Here is a 16,733-nt window from a genome sequence, read left to right as displayed (position 1 = left end):
GGTGGCAGATTTGCTGCCTGAGGTGGGACGCTCTCCCTGGTTCATAATCGGCTGTATTCTCACTGTGTCCTCGTGAGGTGAGAGGAGCGAGGGAGCTTTCTGGGGCCTCTTTTAAGAGGGCATTAATCCCATACGTGGGGGCCCCACCCTCATCACCTAATCACTCACTTCCCAAAATCCCCACCAACTAACCAGCACACTGGGGGTTAGGGTTTCAGCATGAATTTGAGGGTATAAATAAGCAATAGTTCCTGACCCAAAGCTTGGTTTCCTAGCACCGGTTCCATTTCAGAGTGGGTTGCGGTGGGGACAGATGTGGAGCTGAGGCCCATCTCTGCATCATGACCAACACCCAGGAGCCTTGGTCCCCCTGTGAGCCCTGAATCCTGGCTCCGTGCTTACACCTGGGGGCCTCGGGGATGGAATTCCTTCCTGCCTGATTCCTCATCCTGGGGGTGGGGATGATAGGAGACTCTGCCCACAGGGCAGCAGCGGGTGGTCAGTGGGCCCTGTCAGCCAGCACAGTGGCGCCCCCTGGTGGTTTTGAAGGTTAAAACGAAAGCAGAGGGCCCCCGACACCCAGGCCAGGTTCCTTCCCGTGCCCCTCAGAACAGGTGCTCACACCAGGCTGTTCATCAGATACCTCCCATGATGCTCCTGCTTGTTCCCAGTTAACTTGGAACCTGGTTGCCCAGTGCAATCCCAGTGGAATCAGCATAGTCACTGGGATCAGAGGACCCCGTGATCCAGGCTTTCCATAATTATAAATGTACTTTTCCCCGATTCTTGAGGTCCTTACACCTCTGATCAGTGAAGATCGGACAACCCTCAGGAAGACCATCAAGCTGGGCTTCCAGGGTCCCAGAAGACTCGCAGTGGAGACGGTTCTTATCCCTCTAGATATTTTCTGGTACCCATCCTCACCTGAGTCCGTTTCTCTGTGTTAAGAATTCATCAGAAGTCAGACTCTGACGTTTGGGCTTGACAGGAGAGTCCCAGTAGCAGTGATAATTGTACCAAAGTTCTACAGGGCGACACAGAAGAAATCCAAAAGGTAAAGCTTGAGATGCTGATGGTGAAATTTAGAAAACGTCCCCAGTAATGACCTATGGCCACATAAACACGGCAGCTCTTTCATGGACACAGAATAGAATCTCTTGCTATAGGAGAGGCAGGCTTTCATCTTGCAGGGTCCAGAGCAGCAACCATAACATCAAAATGCCAGGCAAACTGAGAGTCGCTGTCGCTTCCGTGCTGACGACCAGCCGGCTGAGCCCTCTTGGGCTGTGTGGACTCTTGCTTGCATCCTTTATGGCTAGAAGGGTTCCGACACACGGGTTTAAGGAGATCTCAATTGAATGAAGCAGCTCCAGGAGAGACGCAGACCAGAAGGACTTGACAGATCTGCGTGCTGTGGATTTTCCTATTAAACCAACACAGAGACTGTCAGAACCCTGAAGTCCCTCGTGGGTGGCGACAGCTCAGAAATGCCATCTAATCACGAAGCACGGGGAGAGCATCGTGAGAAAGTAGCAAACAAAACAGCAAAACGCACCCTCCTCTCGCCCGTTTTCCCAAGTGTTTCTATGGCCGTGTGTGTTTTTATGGCCAGTAGAAAGGATGTGGGATGTTACTAGAGATGAACAAACCCACGAATGTATGGAATGGAAAAAAGGGCTCTGCATGAGCACCAATGAGAAAATTCCAGAAGTCTCAGGTACACTTAATGTGCTAAGTCTGGCAGGCACATGGGTGCCCACGATGCTTCAAGGAGCACCCCTGACCGTCTTGGAGAACTTTAGAAATAAATTAGTGAAAAGGATGTGCAGAGTCCCCCATCTGACTCTTCTGCTCCAATGAGCATCAGAAAAACTGGGGAGGGACTTCCCGGGTGGTCCAGTGGGTAAGACTCTGTGCTCCCAATGCAGGGGACCCAGGTTCGATCCCTGGTTGGGGAACTAGAATGCTGCAGTGAAGATCCCGCATGCCACAACTAAGACCCAGCAAAGCCAAAAATAAATAAATAAATACATATTTTTTTTTAAAAGAAGAAGAACTGGGGAGCTGGCCGAGGGCTCAGCTAAGTGCTCGTGGCTACCAGGCTGCTGGATTCCTGAGCACAGTCTGTGGGACGTGAAATTCCACCAGGGTTGAGTGTGGGCGAAGTGACAGCCGCTGAAAGAGCTGCCCCTTCTCTCAGAAGAACGCAGTCAGCTGTCTGCCCATCTCCCGAAGCATTTCGTACTGTTTGGTCATGTCCGGATGCGAGGACAGAAGAGGCGAGGTGAGAGGGCGAGGCGGCAAAAGCCACTGGCTGGGCTTCCCTGGTGGTGCAGTGGTTGGGAGTCCGCCTGCCGATGCAAGGGACACGGGTTCGTGCCCCGGTCCGGGAAGATCCCACATGCCGCGGAGTGGCTGGGCCCGTGAGCCATGGCCGCTGAGCCTGCGCGGCCGGAGCCTGTGCTCCACAATGGGAGAGGCCACAGCAGTGAGAGGCCCATGTACCGCAAAAAAAAAAAAAAAAAAAAAAAAAAAAGCCACTGGCTGCCAAAATGAGTGTGAGCTCTAAATACGGAAATTTTATTTTTACTTAATTTGAATTAACTTATTCAATGACCGAAAGCAAAACAGACAAGCAACAAAAAGGCCAGCAGCTTGGACCAGCCCTGGTCCTAGGAGTCTGCTGCCGGGCGCAGCACAGGTTGCAGGAACTCAGAGGGCGTGGAGTCAGCACTCCAGCAGCAGCCTGGGTAAGACGCTCTGCCCGGCCCCACTCCCAACAGCTGCCCGCACAGGTCACGGGTCACCCAATTCGAAGCCGGGGGTGACACCTCCAAATCTGGGTGGACCTGGGCCAGGGAGGGGCTGCTGTCTGCTGGGTTGGGGCATGGCCAATACTGCCTCTGACCTCCCCTCCCCAATGGAGTGTTTGCGAGGCTGTCCCTGACGGGGTGAGGCTGGCATGAGTCCCAGCACCCAAGGGACAGGTTGGTCGGTGTCCCCTGCTCTGGGCCCAGCCCCATCCTGGCTGAGGCCAGCAGAGGACCACGCTTGGCGCCTGAGCAGAGTCAGGAATTGGACCAGGCAGGCTGTGGCCTGTGCCCTTCAAGTGGCTGGGTTGGGCTTCCTGGACATGAAGGAGGTGGGCAGGGCCTCCTCCCTCAGCTGTAGCTATGCCAGTGTCTGCTGCTCCACCCTGGACGGGCCACCTCCACTCTTGGAAGGGTCCCGAGAATTGTGGCGAAGCCCTGGCCGGGTCCAGCGTCATCTGGATGATTCAACCCAGACGCATCCAGCAAGAGGACGAGCCCCTCACCCTCCCCACGGCCAAGGGTCCCACCCAAGTAAAAAGGCCACTGCCAGGAGGTTAAAAAACTTTATTTGGCTTATAAAATTCCACATTCTGAGAGCGAGCTTCGAGCAGTGCAGAAAGCGCAGGACACTGTTTCTGGGGTGGGGGCTCGGCCTGGAGCACCTCTGAAACTGCTGGTGACCCCTGGGCTGAGACCGGACACACAGGCAGCCTGGCGGCCAGGAGAGCCTGGGGGCCACCACCACCAGCAACGCCTGACCTGCAGCGGCTGCGGTCCTCGGAGGGCGGGGCGCCTTCATTCCGAGAGCCGACGGCCACGGCTGTGGTCCTGGTTGTCGCGCCAGACGCAGTAGTTGAGCGTGGCCGCAAAGGCCAGCCAGGCCAGGTACGGGTAGAGCAGGCAGGCGGCTGGTGGGCTCACCTGGTGCCAGGCCACGGCCGTGGCTGCCGCCACTCCACCCATCAGCAGGAGATCCACCAAGGCCTGCACAGACACAGAGGGACGACAGGGAGGCCTGAGGCTCCACGTACCCATGGGGCTATGTGTGTCCCAGCTGCCCACCACCACTGCACCTGAGGGAACTCTCCATCCGCCTCTCAGTGACCTGGCCAAGCCCCTCCCCCATTTTCTGCCTCGGTCTCCTCATCTGTAAAATGGGAACAATCGCCCTTCCCTGACTATGCCATGTGTGGGGTGCACAGCACCAGGTGTAATGTGGGTTCTCCTATACCAACGGCCCCTAAACCCATCAGAGCCCCGCAAGGCTTCCTGCATTGGAAGAAGAGCAGCTGAGGGGCCCTGGTCCCCTAAGAGCTTCTGAGGAGACGTGAACCAGGAGCCAAGTGCCTCCTCTGCCCCCACCTTTAGACCCTGACCCTGGAGGTCTGGGATATGACGCCCCATGTCCCCCAAGGGAGGGGCCGTCTCCAGGGACCACGGAGACAAGCCAAGGTCACACTTACCCAACCCATTTGTCGGGCACCGAAGAAGAGGGGAGGCCATGCCCAGTTCAGAGCCAGCTGCCCAGCGTAGAGGCCCAGGGGAACCACAGCCTCCTTCGAGAAGCCCCCCAGCTCTTTCCAGATCATGTAGGAGCCATACCTGAAAGAGAGGCTGCCAGTCAGGGCACCAACAGGGGAGAGACCAGGAGCCTCCCTGCAGGGCCAGGAGCCAAGCTCACCTCTGGGACCACACACTGATGGCTCAGGCATGCCCTGCCACTGACCGCTGTGTGACCTCAGGGAAGTTGCTTAACCTCTCTGGGCCTTTGTTTCTCACGGGTTGCTGTGGAGATTCTACTTAATATACTGGCAGTGCCTAGGGCAGTACCTGGCACATGGGACACTCAATAGATATTTGACATTATTATCTTCATCAGTGCTGTAAAGGGGGAAGCACATAAGGCATGCAAGGAAACAGGATGGGACTTTTGGGCTGGGCCTTAGAGGATGCGTATGAGTTTGCCAGGGGGAGGCAACGAGGATATGCAAAGGCTTAGAGGCATGCACAAGACCCCCTGAGTCAGCCTATGTTACTGGTGGAGTCTGGGGGGCACTGGGGAGGTGAAGCAGAAGAGGGCCTGGTCATGGGGCTCTTAGGGCCACAAGGACAACAATAACACCACCAATAATAATAGCTAACGCCCTCCAGCATTTACACACGCAGGCACTGCTCTTCCCGAGCATTAGTTCGTTCATTCTCATGATAACGTCATGAGATGGGCAGTAGTACCGCCCCCATCTTACATCATGATAACGTCATGAGATGGGCAGTACTACCGCCCCCATCTTACAGGTGCAGAAACTGTGGCACAGAGAGTCAAAGCGCTAAGAGCTCTTGGCAGGCAATCAGTAGGTGAGTCAGCATTTGAACCCGGGTGGTCTGAGGCCAGAGCCTGGGCTTTTTATTCTGTGAGGGGTTGGACCTTATCAGGACCACAGGGAGTTTCCACGGGGTTCCACAAGAGAGGTGCCAAATTTATGCTCCATCAGGGTCTTGATGGCGGTGGGAGGCCTGGAGGCTGGAGCAAGTTAAGGCAGAAACAGTGGTGCCTGGGCCAGGACGGGGAGGAGAAAGCAGGATGCAGGAAGTGCTGCAGCCTGACTGGGCAGGGCCTGGGGCTGGCAGAGGGTGTGGCCCAGGTGACACCCAGGTTTCCAGGACTATCTTACTCCCATCAGAACCCTGGGGCGGACTTCCCTGGTGGCTCAGTGGTTAAGAGCCTGCCTGCCAGTGCAGGCGACACGGGTTCAATCCCTGGTCCGGGAAGATCCCACATGCCGTGGAGCAACTAAGCCCGTGCGCCACAACTACTGAGCCTGTGCTCTAGAGCCCTCGAGCCACAACTACTGAAGCTCACGTGCCTAGAGCCCGTGCTCCGCAACAAGAGAAGCCACTGCAATGAGAAGCCCATGCCCCGTAAAGGAGAGTAGCCCCCACTTGACGTAACTAGAGAAAGCCCGTGTGCAGCAATGCAGCCAAAAATAAATAAAAATAAAATAAAATAAAATTTTTTTAAATTAAAAAAAAAAAGAACCCTGGGGCATCAGCCTGGTCTCTGCTACCTGCCCTCTGCAGTCCCACCCTGCACTGGGCTGGCACAGAACCAGTTTGCAGGGAACCTTCCAGAAGAGGGTGGGAAGCTGACCAGTCTCCTGGGTGCGGTTCCTGCTGGAGCCACCGGGGGGCGTGGGGGGCACTCCTCCATCCAGTCCTGCTTTGCCTGGTGGCAGTTCCTGGGCCTAGTCCAGGAAATCCTGTAGGGTCCCGACTCCATAGCCCTGTGTCTGTGGGAGGTCCCTTGTCAAATGGGGGGGTCATGAAAATTAACCAAGACAAAGCCTGTCACCAGGCAGGTGCTCAACAAATGGCTACTATTACTGCTGTTGTTCTTACTGCTACCAATCTTGGAAGCATCCACATGCCCACGTCTGACCTTCGCACACTGAGCCGGCCTCACCCTCCTGTTGTGAAAACAGCCAGAATGCCAGTACGGGGTTGCCCGCCCCTCCCAGGAGGCCCCAGAGGAAAAAGTTCAGTTGTGCAACCAACAGGCCCCATAGTTTTCTCCACCCTCACTTGCCAAACGAGGCCAGGAAGTGGTGCCCGCTGCCCCGGGAACACCTGAACAGTTTCCACTCTGGAGGAGAAGCTCTGCCCTCGGGCCTGGGCCTCCCCCTGCCCTGCCTGCCCCGGAAGGTGGACAGGCCCAGCTGTCAGGCCAGCACCCATGCCCACCTACCCCATGGCCGAGTACAGCGTGCCCCAGATGGGAGCCAGCATCCAGCGGGGCGGGTGCCACGAGGGCTTCTGCAGGGCGGCGTACCAGCGGAGACTCTCTCCGTGGACATAGTGGGAGCCCAGGAAGCCCCCCAGACTGGGCACCAGCGTGAAGCCCACGGCGGGCACCCACGGCGGGGCCATTGCTGCTGCAGCTGCTGTTCCGGAAAGTTCTGAAAGAGAAGACAGGGCTGGGGTGAGAGGCGGTGATGCTCCAGAGCTGGGGTGGGGCCTCCCCTGGCGTTTCCTGAGGACCTACTGTGCACAAACCAGGGGTGGGTCTGTTACCAGCCCCTCATCGCTCATGGATCAACCAATCAATTGATGGAACACGCAGGAAAGATGTGTGAGGCTGGGGGGCCAGTGCTGAGTCTGCCCTGCAGCCCCTGCCAGCCCAAGGGCTCCAGGGAATGCGTTTCCACCCCCACTCCCACCCCCACCCACGAGGCTGCCCTGCCTGGCAGGAGCCTCCCAGGTGCCCCTGCCCTGTCGGCTCCACGTCCGCCCCTGCTCCAGCTGCCAGGCTCCTGTGCTCTCTCACCCTCGCCCTTGACCTTGGGTCTCCTGGCAAGTGACCCCTCCTCTCTGCTGCCTCAATCACGGCCAGTTTGGGTCCCCTCCACCAAGAAGGCTGCCCAGCCCTCCCTCCCCGGGCGGTACTGCGAGGCCGCCTCGGTCCGCACCCTGTGCCTGATGCTCCAATACTTCTCATTCAGTCATTCGTCATTCATTCAACAACAGGTATCAGACAGAGCTTGGCTCGAATACCCGCTCCCACCAACATATTGTGGCCTCCGGCAAATGAACAGGACATCAACGTGGCCGACCTGGGTCCAGCCCAATGTGGGGGGGTCTCTTTGTACACCATCCCACGGGCCCACCCTGAAATCACCTCCCCTTCCCTGTGTTTCAGAGAGAGAAAGCAACCTCCCTGGGGTCACACAGCACTCTGGGGTCAGGCTCTGCCCAGGTCAAAAAGCTGCTGGGCCCTGACGCCCAGGGCCATGGACGTGGTGGGTGGAAAGGGACAGAGTTTAAGGCTGGTGAGGGCCCCTCAGCAGCCCTGAGAGGCTGACGGGGCTCAGGGCAAGGAAGGCCTGGATGCTGTCACCATCACCTCCAAGGCTGGAGCCCCCCAGGCAGGGATAGAGGGGACCCAACCTTCAGGTCTCTCCGTTCTGATCGTCAAACACTCCCCCTTGCCCAGCAGCCCCCAGGTCTGCGCTGAGGACCTACTAGGTGCCCAGCAGCGCTCAAGGCTCCCAGGGAACTGAGCTCATTGGGGCTGACAGTCCAGCCAGACAGCAAGCGGGGCCCTGGGCTGGGCGTCGGGGGCCAGCTCTGTGTAACCTGCTGTGGGATCCCAAGCCTATCAGCACCCCTAACTGGGCCTCGGTTTCCCCACCACAAAATGAAGGGGCTGAGCTCCTGCTAACACGCCCTGACTCTAGTTGGAGAAGCCGGAGTGTCTGTAGGAGATAAGAAGCCACACAGACGGATTATGTTCAGAAAACTTGCAGGACGGCCTGCTGGGATGGGGGCTGGGCACCCACGGCAGATGGAGTGGAAGAGGCCCAGACCTCAGACAGGGCACCCCGACCCAGGATCAGAGAGAAGATGGTGCTGGAAGGACACGGAGCACTTTCTCCCAGGGACACAGCAGGGGAAAGCGGCGGGGGTGGAGAGAGGCACGAGGCAGACAGGGCAGCAAGTACCAGGAAGAGGCTGTGCCCATCCGGAGGCAGTGGGGAGCCATCGGGGCTTCCGGGCGAAGGGCGAAGGCTGCCCAGGGCAGAAGGGGCAGCTGCTGGCCTGGGGCGCCACGAAGCTCCGTGAGATGCAGAAGCAACCTCAGTGCCCAACGCCGGGGACTGTTAAGGATGGGTCAACCCCCGAGTCCAGCTTGGAGGACTCTTTAATGATGTGAAAACTGTCCTCAACATAACATTAAGTGCAGAAAGCAGACTATAAAATTGACTACAGAATTATCCCAATTTTAGCAAAAAATGGATATGCATTTTAAAAACGGTAACAAGTGCGTGAAGATGTTAGCAGCCATCACCCTCATAAAACAAACATCTCGGGCTTCCCTGGTGGCACAGTGGTTGGGAGTCCGCCTGCCGATGCAGGGGACACGGGTTCGTGCCCCGGTCCGGGAAGATCCCACATGCCGTGGAGAGGCTGCGCCCGTGAGCCGTGGCCGCTGGGCCTGCGCGTCCGGAGCCTGTGCTCCGCAACAGGAGAGGCCACAGCAGTGAGAGGCCTGCGTACCGCAAAAAACAAAAACAAAAACAAAACAAACATCTCCTGGGGAACGGCTGTGAGCCTGGCCCGGGCACAGGCCCGACCCAAACACTGTCTTTCTGTCCTCACCCCGTGAGGAACCCACACCATCTCATCCCACCTGCCGACGGACCCATGGTGCAGAGCGGCGGGGGCGTTTGCCCAGGGCCCCTCCACAAGCGGGTAGCTCGGGAGTCCAAGGCCCGCACTCAGCAGAGGGATTTCCGATGCTTTGTTATCGCTTTCCGAAATGTCTAGAATGAGCATAATTTTAAAAGGAACAGGCGGAGAGTGTCAGGCATCCAGCAGAATCCAGCTCTGCCATCTAGCGACTCTGATTCCTCCCTCCCTGGGCCTCAGTTTTCTCGCCTGTCGAGTGGGGACAGTGAGCTCATTCCCCACGATTACTGCACAGATGAGCCGTGAGGATAAACACTGCCCAGGGCTGGCTGGTGACAGGTAAAGGTTCCTGTGCTTCTCCCCCAGCCCCTCCCACCCCACCCCCCGGCCCTCTGGTTTCCAGGGTGCCCGCAACTGTTCCTAGGGTGGGGGTGAGGGTCTGATCTCACCACAGTATGAAGGCCCACCTCTCCCGGGGCCAGGAGAGCACTGGCCCAGTGCCGCTGCCAGGTGGATATGGAGCCCTGGGACCCAGCCACGACTGTGTCATCTCGGGGGAGCCCAGGCCACCTCAGCCGGCTTTCTCACCTACGCCATGGGGCACAGCCCTGCTCAGCCTGTTTAATAAATGTGTTGAATCCGCAACCAAGTGACAGCCCTTCGGCAACCATAACAAGCTGTGTTCAGTGCCTGAGGGTCCCCTGGACCGTGACATGAGCTGGGCAGGTGGGAGGGCTTCACCTCGCAATGACTCTCACACACAGATAGGGACACTGAGGCCCAGAGGGTCGGGGGCTGAACTGTGCCTTTTCCCAGGAAGGTCCCAATTTATGCCCACTTTGTCCCAAAAGAATGGCCCCTCTCCCTCTCAGCAGTGCTCCTTTTACAGGTGACCAAGGTTAATGCTACCAGTGTAAGACACATGACACGGTTCACAGAGGTGGACACACTCGCTCTGGTATTCGTGCCCCAAACACAAACCCCAGCCCAATCATGAGAAAACATCACAATCCCAGACGGAGGAACATTTGACCAAATACCTGGCCTGCGCTTTAGCACTCTTGAAAAGGGTCAAGGTCATGAAAGGCGAGGAAAGACAAAGGGAAATGTCACTGACTAAGGACAAATAACAGCTAAACGCAATGTGGGATCCCAGACGGACGGGGTCCTGGGCCAGCTGAGCACGTTAGCGGGGGTTACCGGCATGGTGTGAATTTCCTGGTTCCACTAGGGGAAGCTGGGTGAAGGGTATGCAGCAACTCTCTGCATGACCTTTGTAACTTTACCGCAAGTCTAAAATTAGTTCAGAATGAAACATTAAAAAGAAAAGAAGCATCCTGTAACTTTACCGCAAATCTAAAATCAGTTCAAAATGAAACATTAAAAAGAAAAGAAGGATCCTGGTTTGGACACTAATGCGCATAGCCTACTTTCTCCTCGATATTCTTGTCACTGCTTCCCCCGAAGCCCCACCCCTGACCCACCTGCCACCAAGGCCCCTCAGAGTTTCCTGGCCATTTATTTGTTTTCTATTTCTTATTGCTTTTGGTTAATGGAAATGAGAGTCATATAACATAAAATGAACCATTTTAAAGTGAACAGTTCAGTGGCATTTGGTACATTTCCCAATGTCGTACAACCATCTATACCAAGTTCCAAAACATTTCCATCACCCCAAAAGACGCCCACCCATCAGCTCACTCCCCATTCCTCCCTCCCCCGGCCCCTGGCAACCACCAATCTGCCTTCTATCCCTGTGGATTTACCTTCTCCACACATTTCACATAAATGGGATCACACATTATGTGGACTTTGGGGTCCAGCTTCTCTCACTGAGCGTGTTTTCGAGGCTCACCCACGTTGTGGCCTGGGTCCATACTTCTCCCCAAGGCGTTGTGGGCAGGGGCGCTTGTGTCACCCTGCCATGGCACCCAGCCGGTGCCCGGGAAATCCCCAGCGTGCCAGCTGACGGGGCTGGAGAGCCCACCACCCTGGTCCCTTGCTATGCAGAACAGACGCCCAGGAAGAGGTGGTGGCTCTCCCCTCTGCGGTGACAGAGTAAGGCCTGAGACCACGCTTCTGCTCACCCTTCCAGGCTGCTGTGTTTATGCACCACTGGGCCAAGGGGATTAAAGGGTCCGCCCAGCCTGAGGGTCAGAAAACTGGTAGGTCAAATGCCCCACATGGAGAGAGCCCAGGCAAGGAGCTTCCTGGGGCCTCATGAGGACTGCCAGGCTCTTGAATCACCCGATTAGGGGACCCACCAAGCTGAGTCATGCTGGGCTGGGCTGGGCAGGGCAGGGCAGCTGGCTCAAGCAGGCCTGAGAGAGAGATCCATCCTGTGATGGGGTTAGGGTTAGGGTTTGGGTTAGAGCCACTCCAGTGGCCAGGAGGGGGCTCAGGGCTCAGGCAGAGAGGCAAAGCCACCCACCTGCCCTTTATTTCTATTTCCGACAGAAGGTGACTAAGAACCCAAACCTTGGCTCTGCCTCCAATTTTCTTGGTGAAGCCAAGCCAAAGCTCCGCTCTGGGCCTCGGCTTCCCCTTACATCAGGTGGGTGTAACCTGCCCTGTGTGCTTCATGGGGTTGTGGGCAGGCTCAAGGGAGGTCCAGATAAGCCAGGGGATGTGGGGGTCAGTGTTGGGGACCACTCATCCCTCCAGGAGAAGAAGCAGCCACATGGCGCAGACCCAAGGCTGAGAAAATGTCAGCCTGTTGGTCACCGAACACTCAGTGGGTGAAAGTGCTTCCAAAAGGCCCCGCCCTCAAGGCCTGGGGCCACTGAAACAGAGGCCAAGAACAGGCAAAGCAGAGAGCTCAGGGCCTGGGGTCAGGAGACAGTACAAGGCCTTTGGGAGGGGTGGGGGGCGGAGCCTGGTGCAGGGCCCGGCTGTATTCATCCTGGGTCATCAGGGCTTCACGCCGGCTGTTGTGAAGCCACAGGGGTGAGGCCAGCTGCTTCTCTTCTCAGGCCCTGAGTTCCACATCTCTCGGCCTCCATAGTGGGCTCCACTTTCCAGATGAGGAAACCGAGGCACAGGGAGTCACAGAACTTTCCAGGTCTGGGTGACTCTGAGACCTCCTGAAACACCCCTCCAGCTCCTGATCTGGGAGTCTGCTGGCTTCAGCTCTGGGCCACACAGCCAGTCACAACGATGGGCTGTGTCACCTCCCCTCTTCAGCTTCCTCCTCCATCGTGACAAGGCGCCTAAGCCCTGCCCCAGAAACCTGCGGGGGGCCCAGGGCTCATCTCAGGCCACTCCCACCCCACCTCAGCCATTCCACCCCCTGCCTTGGTGCCAGAGGATTCTCTCAGGACCAACAGCCTCACTCTCTCCAGCACCAGGGCCAGTGTCCCAGCCCCGACGAGGCATCAGGTCCCAGCTGGGCCCGTGGGCAGCCGTTTCAGGATCTGAATCCTCCCTGCCCCTGGGGTGAGACTCAGGATCTCTCTCGTAGTGATGCTTCACTCCTGGGCCTCTGTGGCCCCGTCTGTGAAGGGGAGGTTGCGGCCATGGGCCTCTGGTGGAGCTTTCTGTTCTCTGAGGCCTCCCTATAGAAGGTGACAGAAACTGCTGCTCAGAAACAGAACAGAGTTTTGCCATTTCTCTGGTCCCCACCTCCAAGCTGTACCCAGCCCCTCCTGGGCCTTATGTCTCCTTCAAGCCACCACCGATGGTCCCAGGGACCTGTTTTAAGGCTCCTTTTTTTTTTTTTTTTTTTAATGACTCACAGCTAATCATCCTCATTATAACCTCTGTTAATCTTTTTCATTATGAAAGTATCCAATGTATCAGACAACAGGTCTGGAAACCCAGCTGGTCTGGGATGGGGTGGGGCTGGGGGTGACAAAGGGGAATCTGTTTTATGGAGAATGACTATTGAGACATGCTCAGGCATTGCTTGCACAATCAAAAATAAGTAAGAGAAAATATAAATAAGAGACAGATTCAGAAATGAAGTAATGAAAAGTCAAAAGTGTATACAGCACAAAGTAGGCTCGCCCCCTGTCAGCACCTCCCCTACCCCCGTTCAGCGATCCACCGTCAACGGTTTCTGGTTTCTGGCTGAACCAGCTGGACACCATTCAGTCATGGCCACGCATACACACACACACACACACACACACACACACACACACACTCCAGGCACACACTCCTCTGGGCATGCACTGTGGAGGAAGCAGGGCTTTGAAGACAGACCACGAGCGTTTGAACCCCAGCTGTACTGTTCTGTGCCCCTGGGCAGTTTCTTGGGTGAGCGTCAGTTTCCCCCCATTTCAAAGGGCTCCCTTGGCGGCCCAGGATTCTATCTGAGCCTCCCTCTGGGGAGGCTGAGCAGCCTGTCTCCCTGCTCCCCGAAGAGGCTTTCTCCTCAGCCCCTTTCCTGACCAGTGGACAAGAGCTACTGCTGCCTGGGAGCGGCCCTTGGCCTCCCGCTGCCCTGTGTCAGGGTCCCCACGCCACTCCCCACAGAGACACTGGGGCCCTCGGCCCACATCCAAGCAGCCTGGCCTTTGGGCCGCAGGCCTCCTGTGCACCAGGCACTCTGGGCCGTGCTCCTTGTACACAGCCTCCTCCTTGGCCGTGACCCTTTGGGACACCCTCAGTCACACATCCTTAGGGGAGGCTCGAGTTCTGACCCTCCTGCCGAAACACGTTTTTGAGCTGTTTTGCAGAATTTAAACACATCTCCCTACCCCCAAGTGCTCAGCTACCAGATCAACTGGAACCTAAGGGACAAGAAGCTGACCTTTGCTGACCGGTTGTAACTTCAATCAACTAAAGCTTGGACTCTATAGACCTCTGCCCCAATTCTATGTTGAATTCTCCTCTGCTCAAGCCGCTTCATGAATATGCAGCTTAAAACTTCCCCAGGTTTGCTGTTTGGGGAGACACTTCTTTGGGAAAGCTCCGAGGCGCTCTCCTTACTTGTTGGAAGTAATAAATCCTTCCTTCTCCCGATCGGCTTGCTTGTGCCTTTTGGCTCCGCACCACCCACCGAGAGGCAAACCCAGTTTTCCGGGAACACCACGACCCCTCCCACCTGGGCTCCCAGCTCCTTTGCAGCAGGGGATGCCCTGCCCACACCAGGACGTGTAGGTTACAGTGCACCTGAGCACTGGACGGGGATCTAGGGACCCGGTTCTAAGGCTCCGCGGGGCCTTCACTGGCTTTGGACAAATAACCTCCCTTTCTCTGGCCTGGGTTTCCTCCCCTAGAAATGGATCAGGAGCCCGAGGTCTCCCAGGCACTTTCTGATCCTCAAGGTATCCCGCTCCTCCACTCCCGCCCTCTGCCGGCCGCGGCTGCTCAACCACCGGATTGGGCGGGAAGGGGGGGGTGCCTGGTCCCTCCCGCGGCTCCGCTTCCCGCGGGGCCCGAGGGCCCAGCGGGGTGCGGCGGGGCGGGGTTGCCCAAGTTCCCCCTTCCGCGCCCCCAATCCCGCCGGAACCCGGCCGCGCAGGAGCGCCGACCGCTGAGGCCAGGGCCGGGGGGAGGGGGGGTCACCGCCCCCCTCCCGCCGGCCGACCCAACGGCCGGGTCCCTAGTGCTGCCCCGCGGCCGCCCCCCGGGGCCCCGCCACCTCCCGCCGCAGTTTCCCCTCGGGCCCCGCGCCGGCGGGCGGGCGCTGTCGGGGGTCGCTGCCGCGCGGGGGCCCCTTCCCGCCGCCCCTTCGAAGCCCCGTCCCCACTCACCGGCAACGACGACTCGCTAGGGGAAGGGCGCTGCGCGACGGGAGGTGGGGTCCGGGCCCGGCCCCGGCCCCGCCCGCGAGGCCCCGCCCACCCCGGCCCCGCCCAGCTTGGCTGGAAACCCGGGCGGCGGCCGTCGACAACCCCGCGGTTTGGGGCGCTCCCTCCTCTGGCTGCCCTGCCAGGGAGACGCACTTCCGCCTCCCGCGGGCACGAGCGCGCCTTCCGGCCGCCTCTCCTTCCCACCGTGACCGCCCCGCCGCGCAGGCACTGCCGGCTGTGCAGGCAGGTCGCGTCTCTTCTTGTGCCTCATTTCTCCTATCTGTAAAGTGGGCCGATAGAGATCACCGATCTCAGAGAGGGGAATTACATCGCCTGACGGCAGAGCCCTGAACATCCTTCTGCACAGCAACCCTGGCCACCATCTCCGGAGGAGAACCCCAGTTCCTTTAGCTGTTGCCCCAGGACAGGAGGCAGCACTGCCCTCTTAGTCCTGGCCCAGGCTCTCCGTGGCTGGCTCCCTCTGCCTCCATCTTTTCATCGGTAAAATGGGCGCAGCATGGTGGGACTAAGGAGGATGCCACATGGTAATGCAGGAGACCACAGGCGCTTGGCATTCAGTGACCATCACAGCCCAGAGGTGGCCTCCAGTTTGCCAGGGTCACCCTGATGGGACAGCATGTCCAGGCCCAGACCTTGAGCACTTCACTGCCTTATCTGCACGCACTGCTTTATTACTGCAACCCAGGGCCTGTCGCTGCCCTCTTGACTAACTTGGCCTGGCAGGGCCCGCAGACTGCCAGAACCACAATTGCCCAAACTGGACACTTGGGGTGGGGGTCGGGAGGCCCAGGTGAGCCCTGCCTGCTCCTCCTGGGCTGAAGTCTGACTTTCCGAGGCCCTGCCTTTTTTGCCTTCATGGGCCTCTTCTACCTTTGACTGCGTTTGTATAAAGGCAGGTATAATCCAGGCTGGGTTCTTTTCACGTTTTTCTTCTGATTTTAAAAGAAATTAAAATATTTTCCTGGATCCCTTGAGGTACCATGGGCCCACACATTGTGGCCACTGTTCCTCATGAAGTTGGTCTGGCCACGCCTCCCAGCAAGCTGCCAGCCCTCACCCTCTTCCTGTAAGGAGGTGCCCAGTGGCTTGGCTGAGTGGCAAACCCCCCTGCCCCGGAAGACCCGTGGTGGGGAGGCAATGCAGCTTCCCTCCCGCCTCTCCCCTCCTGCTTGCAGGGCTCTAGGCCCACAGGGCATCCTGGGAGGCAGCGATTTCTGGTCCCAAATACTTGCTGGGCACCAGGGCCCAGTGGCGGGGGGGCAGAGAACAAACACACTAGGCCCACCCTTTTCACAGATGAGCCCCTGCAGTTCAGAGGGCCAGTGGCTGCCAGAGGGATTAACACTGCAGGTCTAGATGAGATGTGGATGCCCCTCCTGGGGTGCTGAGAAGCCTCCTGTTACTTGTGTCCCCCTCTGCCCAACCCCACACACCCCACCTGAGCCTGGGCAGCGGCCATCATCCTCCCTAGCTGGCCCCCAGGGAGTCCCTTCCATGCCCCTCCTCTGCTCGGGACCCTCTGTGGCTCCCTTAGGATACAGTCCAAGCCTCTTATCTGGCACTCAAGGCCCTGACTACCTGACCCTATCCCACCTCCGTGCCTTTGCATACACTGCTCCCCCTGCACAGAGGATCCTTCACTCCCACCCTGGGCAACTCCACGTGTCCAAGTCTGACTGCTCCCCAGTGTCACCCCAGGAAGCTCTTCCAGAACCCTGACTCTGTACCACCCCCACTCTAATCGGGCAGTGACCTCTGAACTTCACAGCACTGAACACCGGAGCCTCTCCTGGGCATTTGGCATGTGCCAACCTCAAGGGATGTATATATTGAGCACCACAGGTTGCCCAGCTCTGGGCTCAACCCTGGAGGGTACAACACAAGCAAACCCAGCCCCCGGCCTCAGTCGATCGAGGAAGGAGGCATGGAGAACACCCTCCCAATCCCCAGAGAGGTGACAAGGTCACACAGCTTGTCA

General features: G+C 58.0%; 1 protein-coding gene across 1 annotated transcript; it reads right to left on the bottom strand.

The window, feature by feature from the left end:
• Window positions 1-3,360: 3,360 nt before the first annotated feature.
• On the bottom strand, window positions 3,361-14,763 carry TSPO (translocator protein). The gene is made up of 4 exons (XM_079715038.1): window positions 14,696-14,763; window positions 6,556-6,766; window positions 4,277-4,415; window positions 3,361-3,797 (listed from the first exon to the last, which is right to left on the bottom strand). Exons 2-4 carry the CDS (start codon window positions 6,735-6,737, stop codon window positions 3,609-3,611), a joined length of 510 nt encoding a protein of 169 aa, XP_079571164.1. The 5' UTR covers window positions 6,738-6,766; window positions 14,696-14,763; the 3' UTR covers window positions 3,361-3,608.
• Window positions 14,764-16,733: the final 1,970 nt, after the last annotated feature.

Source organism: Hyperoodon ampullatus (assembly GCF_949752795.1).
Source record: "Hyperoodon ampullatus genome assembly, chromosome: 11".
Classification (NCBI taxonomy): domain Eukaryota; kingdom Metazoa; phylum Chordata; class Mammalia; order Artiodactyla; family Ziphiidae; genus Hyperoodon; species Hyperoodon ampullatus.
The sequence above is the reverse complement of the archived record's forward strand: the minus strand, read 5'-3'. Positions and strand labels throughout refer to the sequence as shown.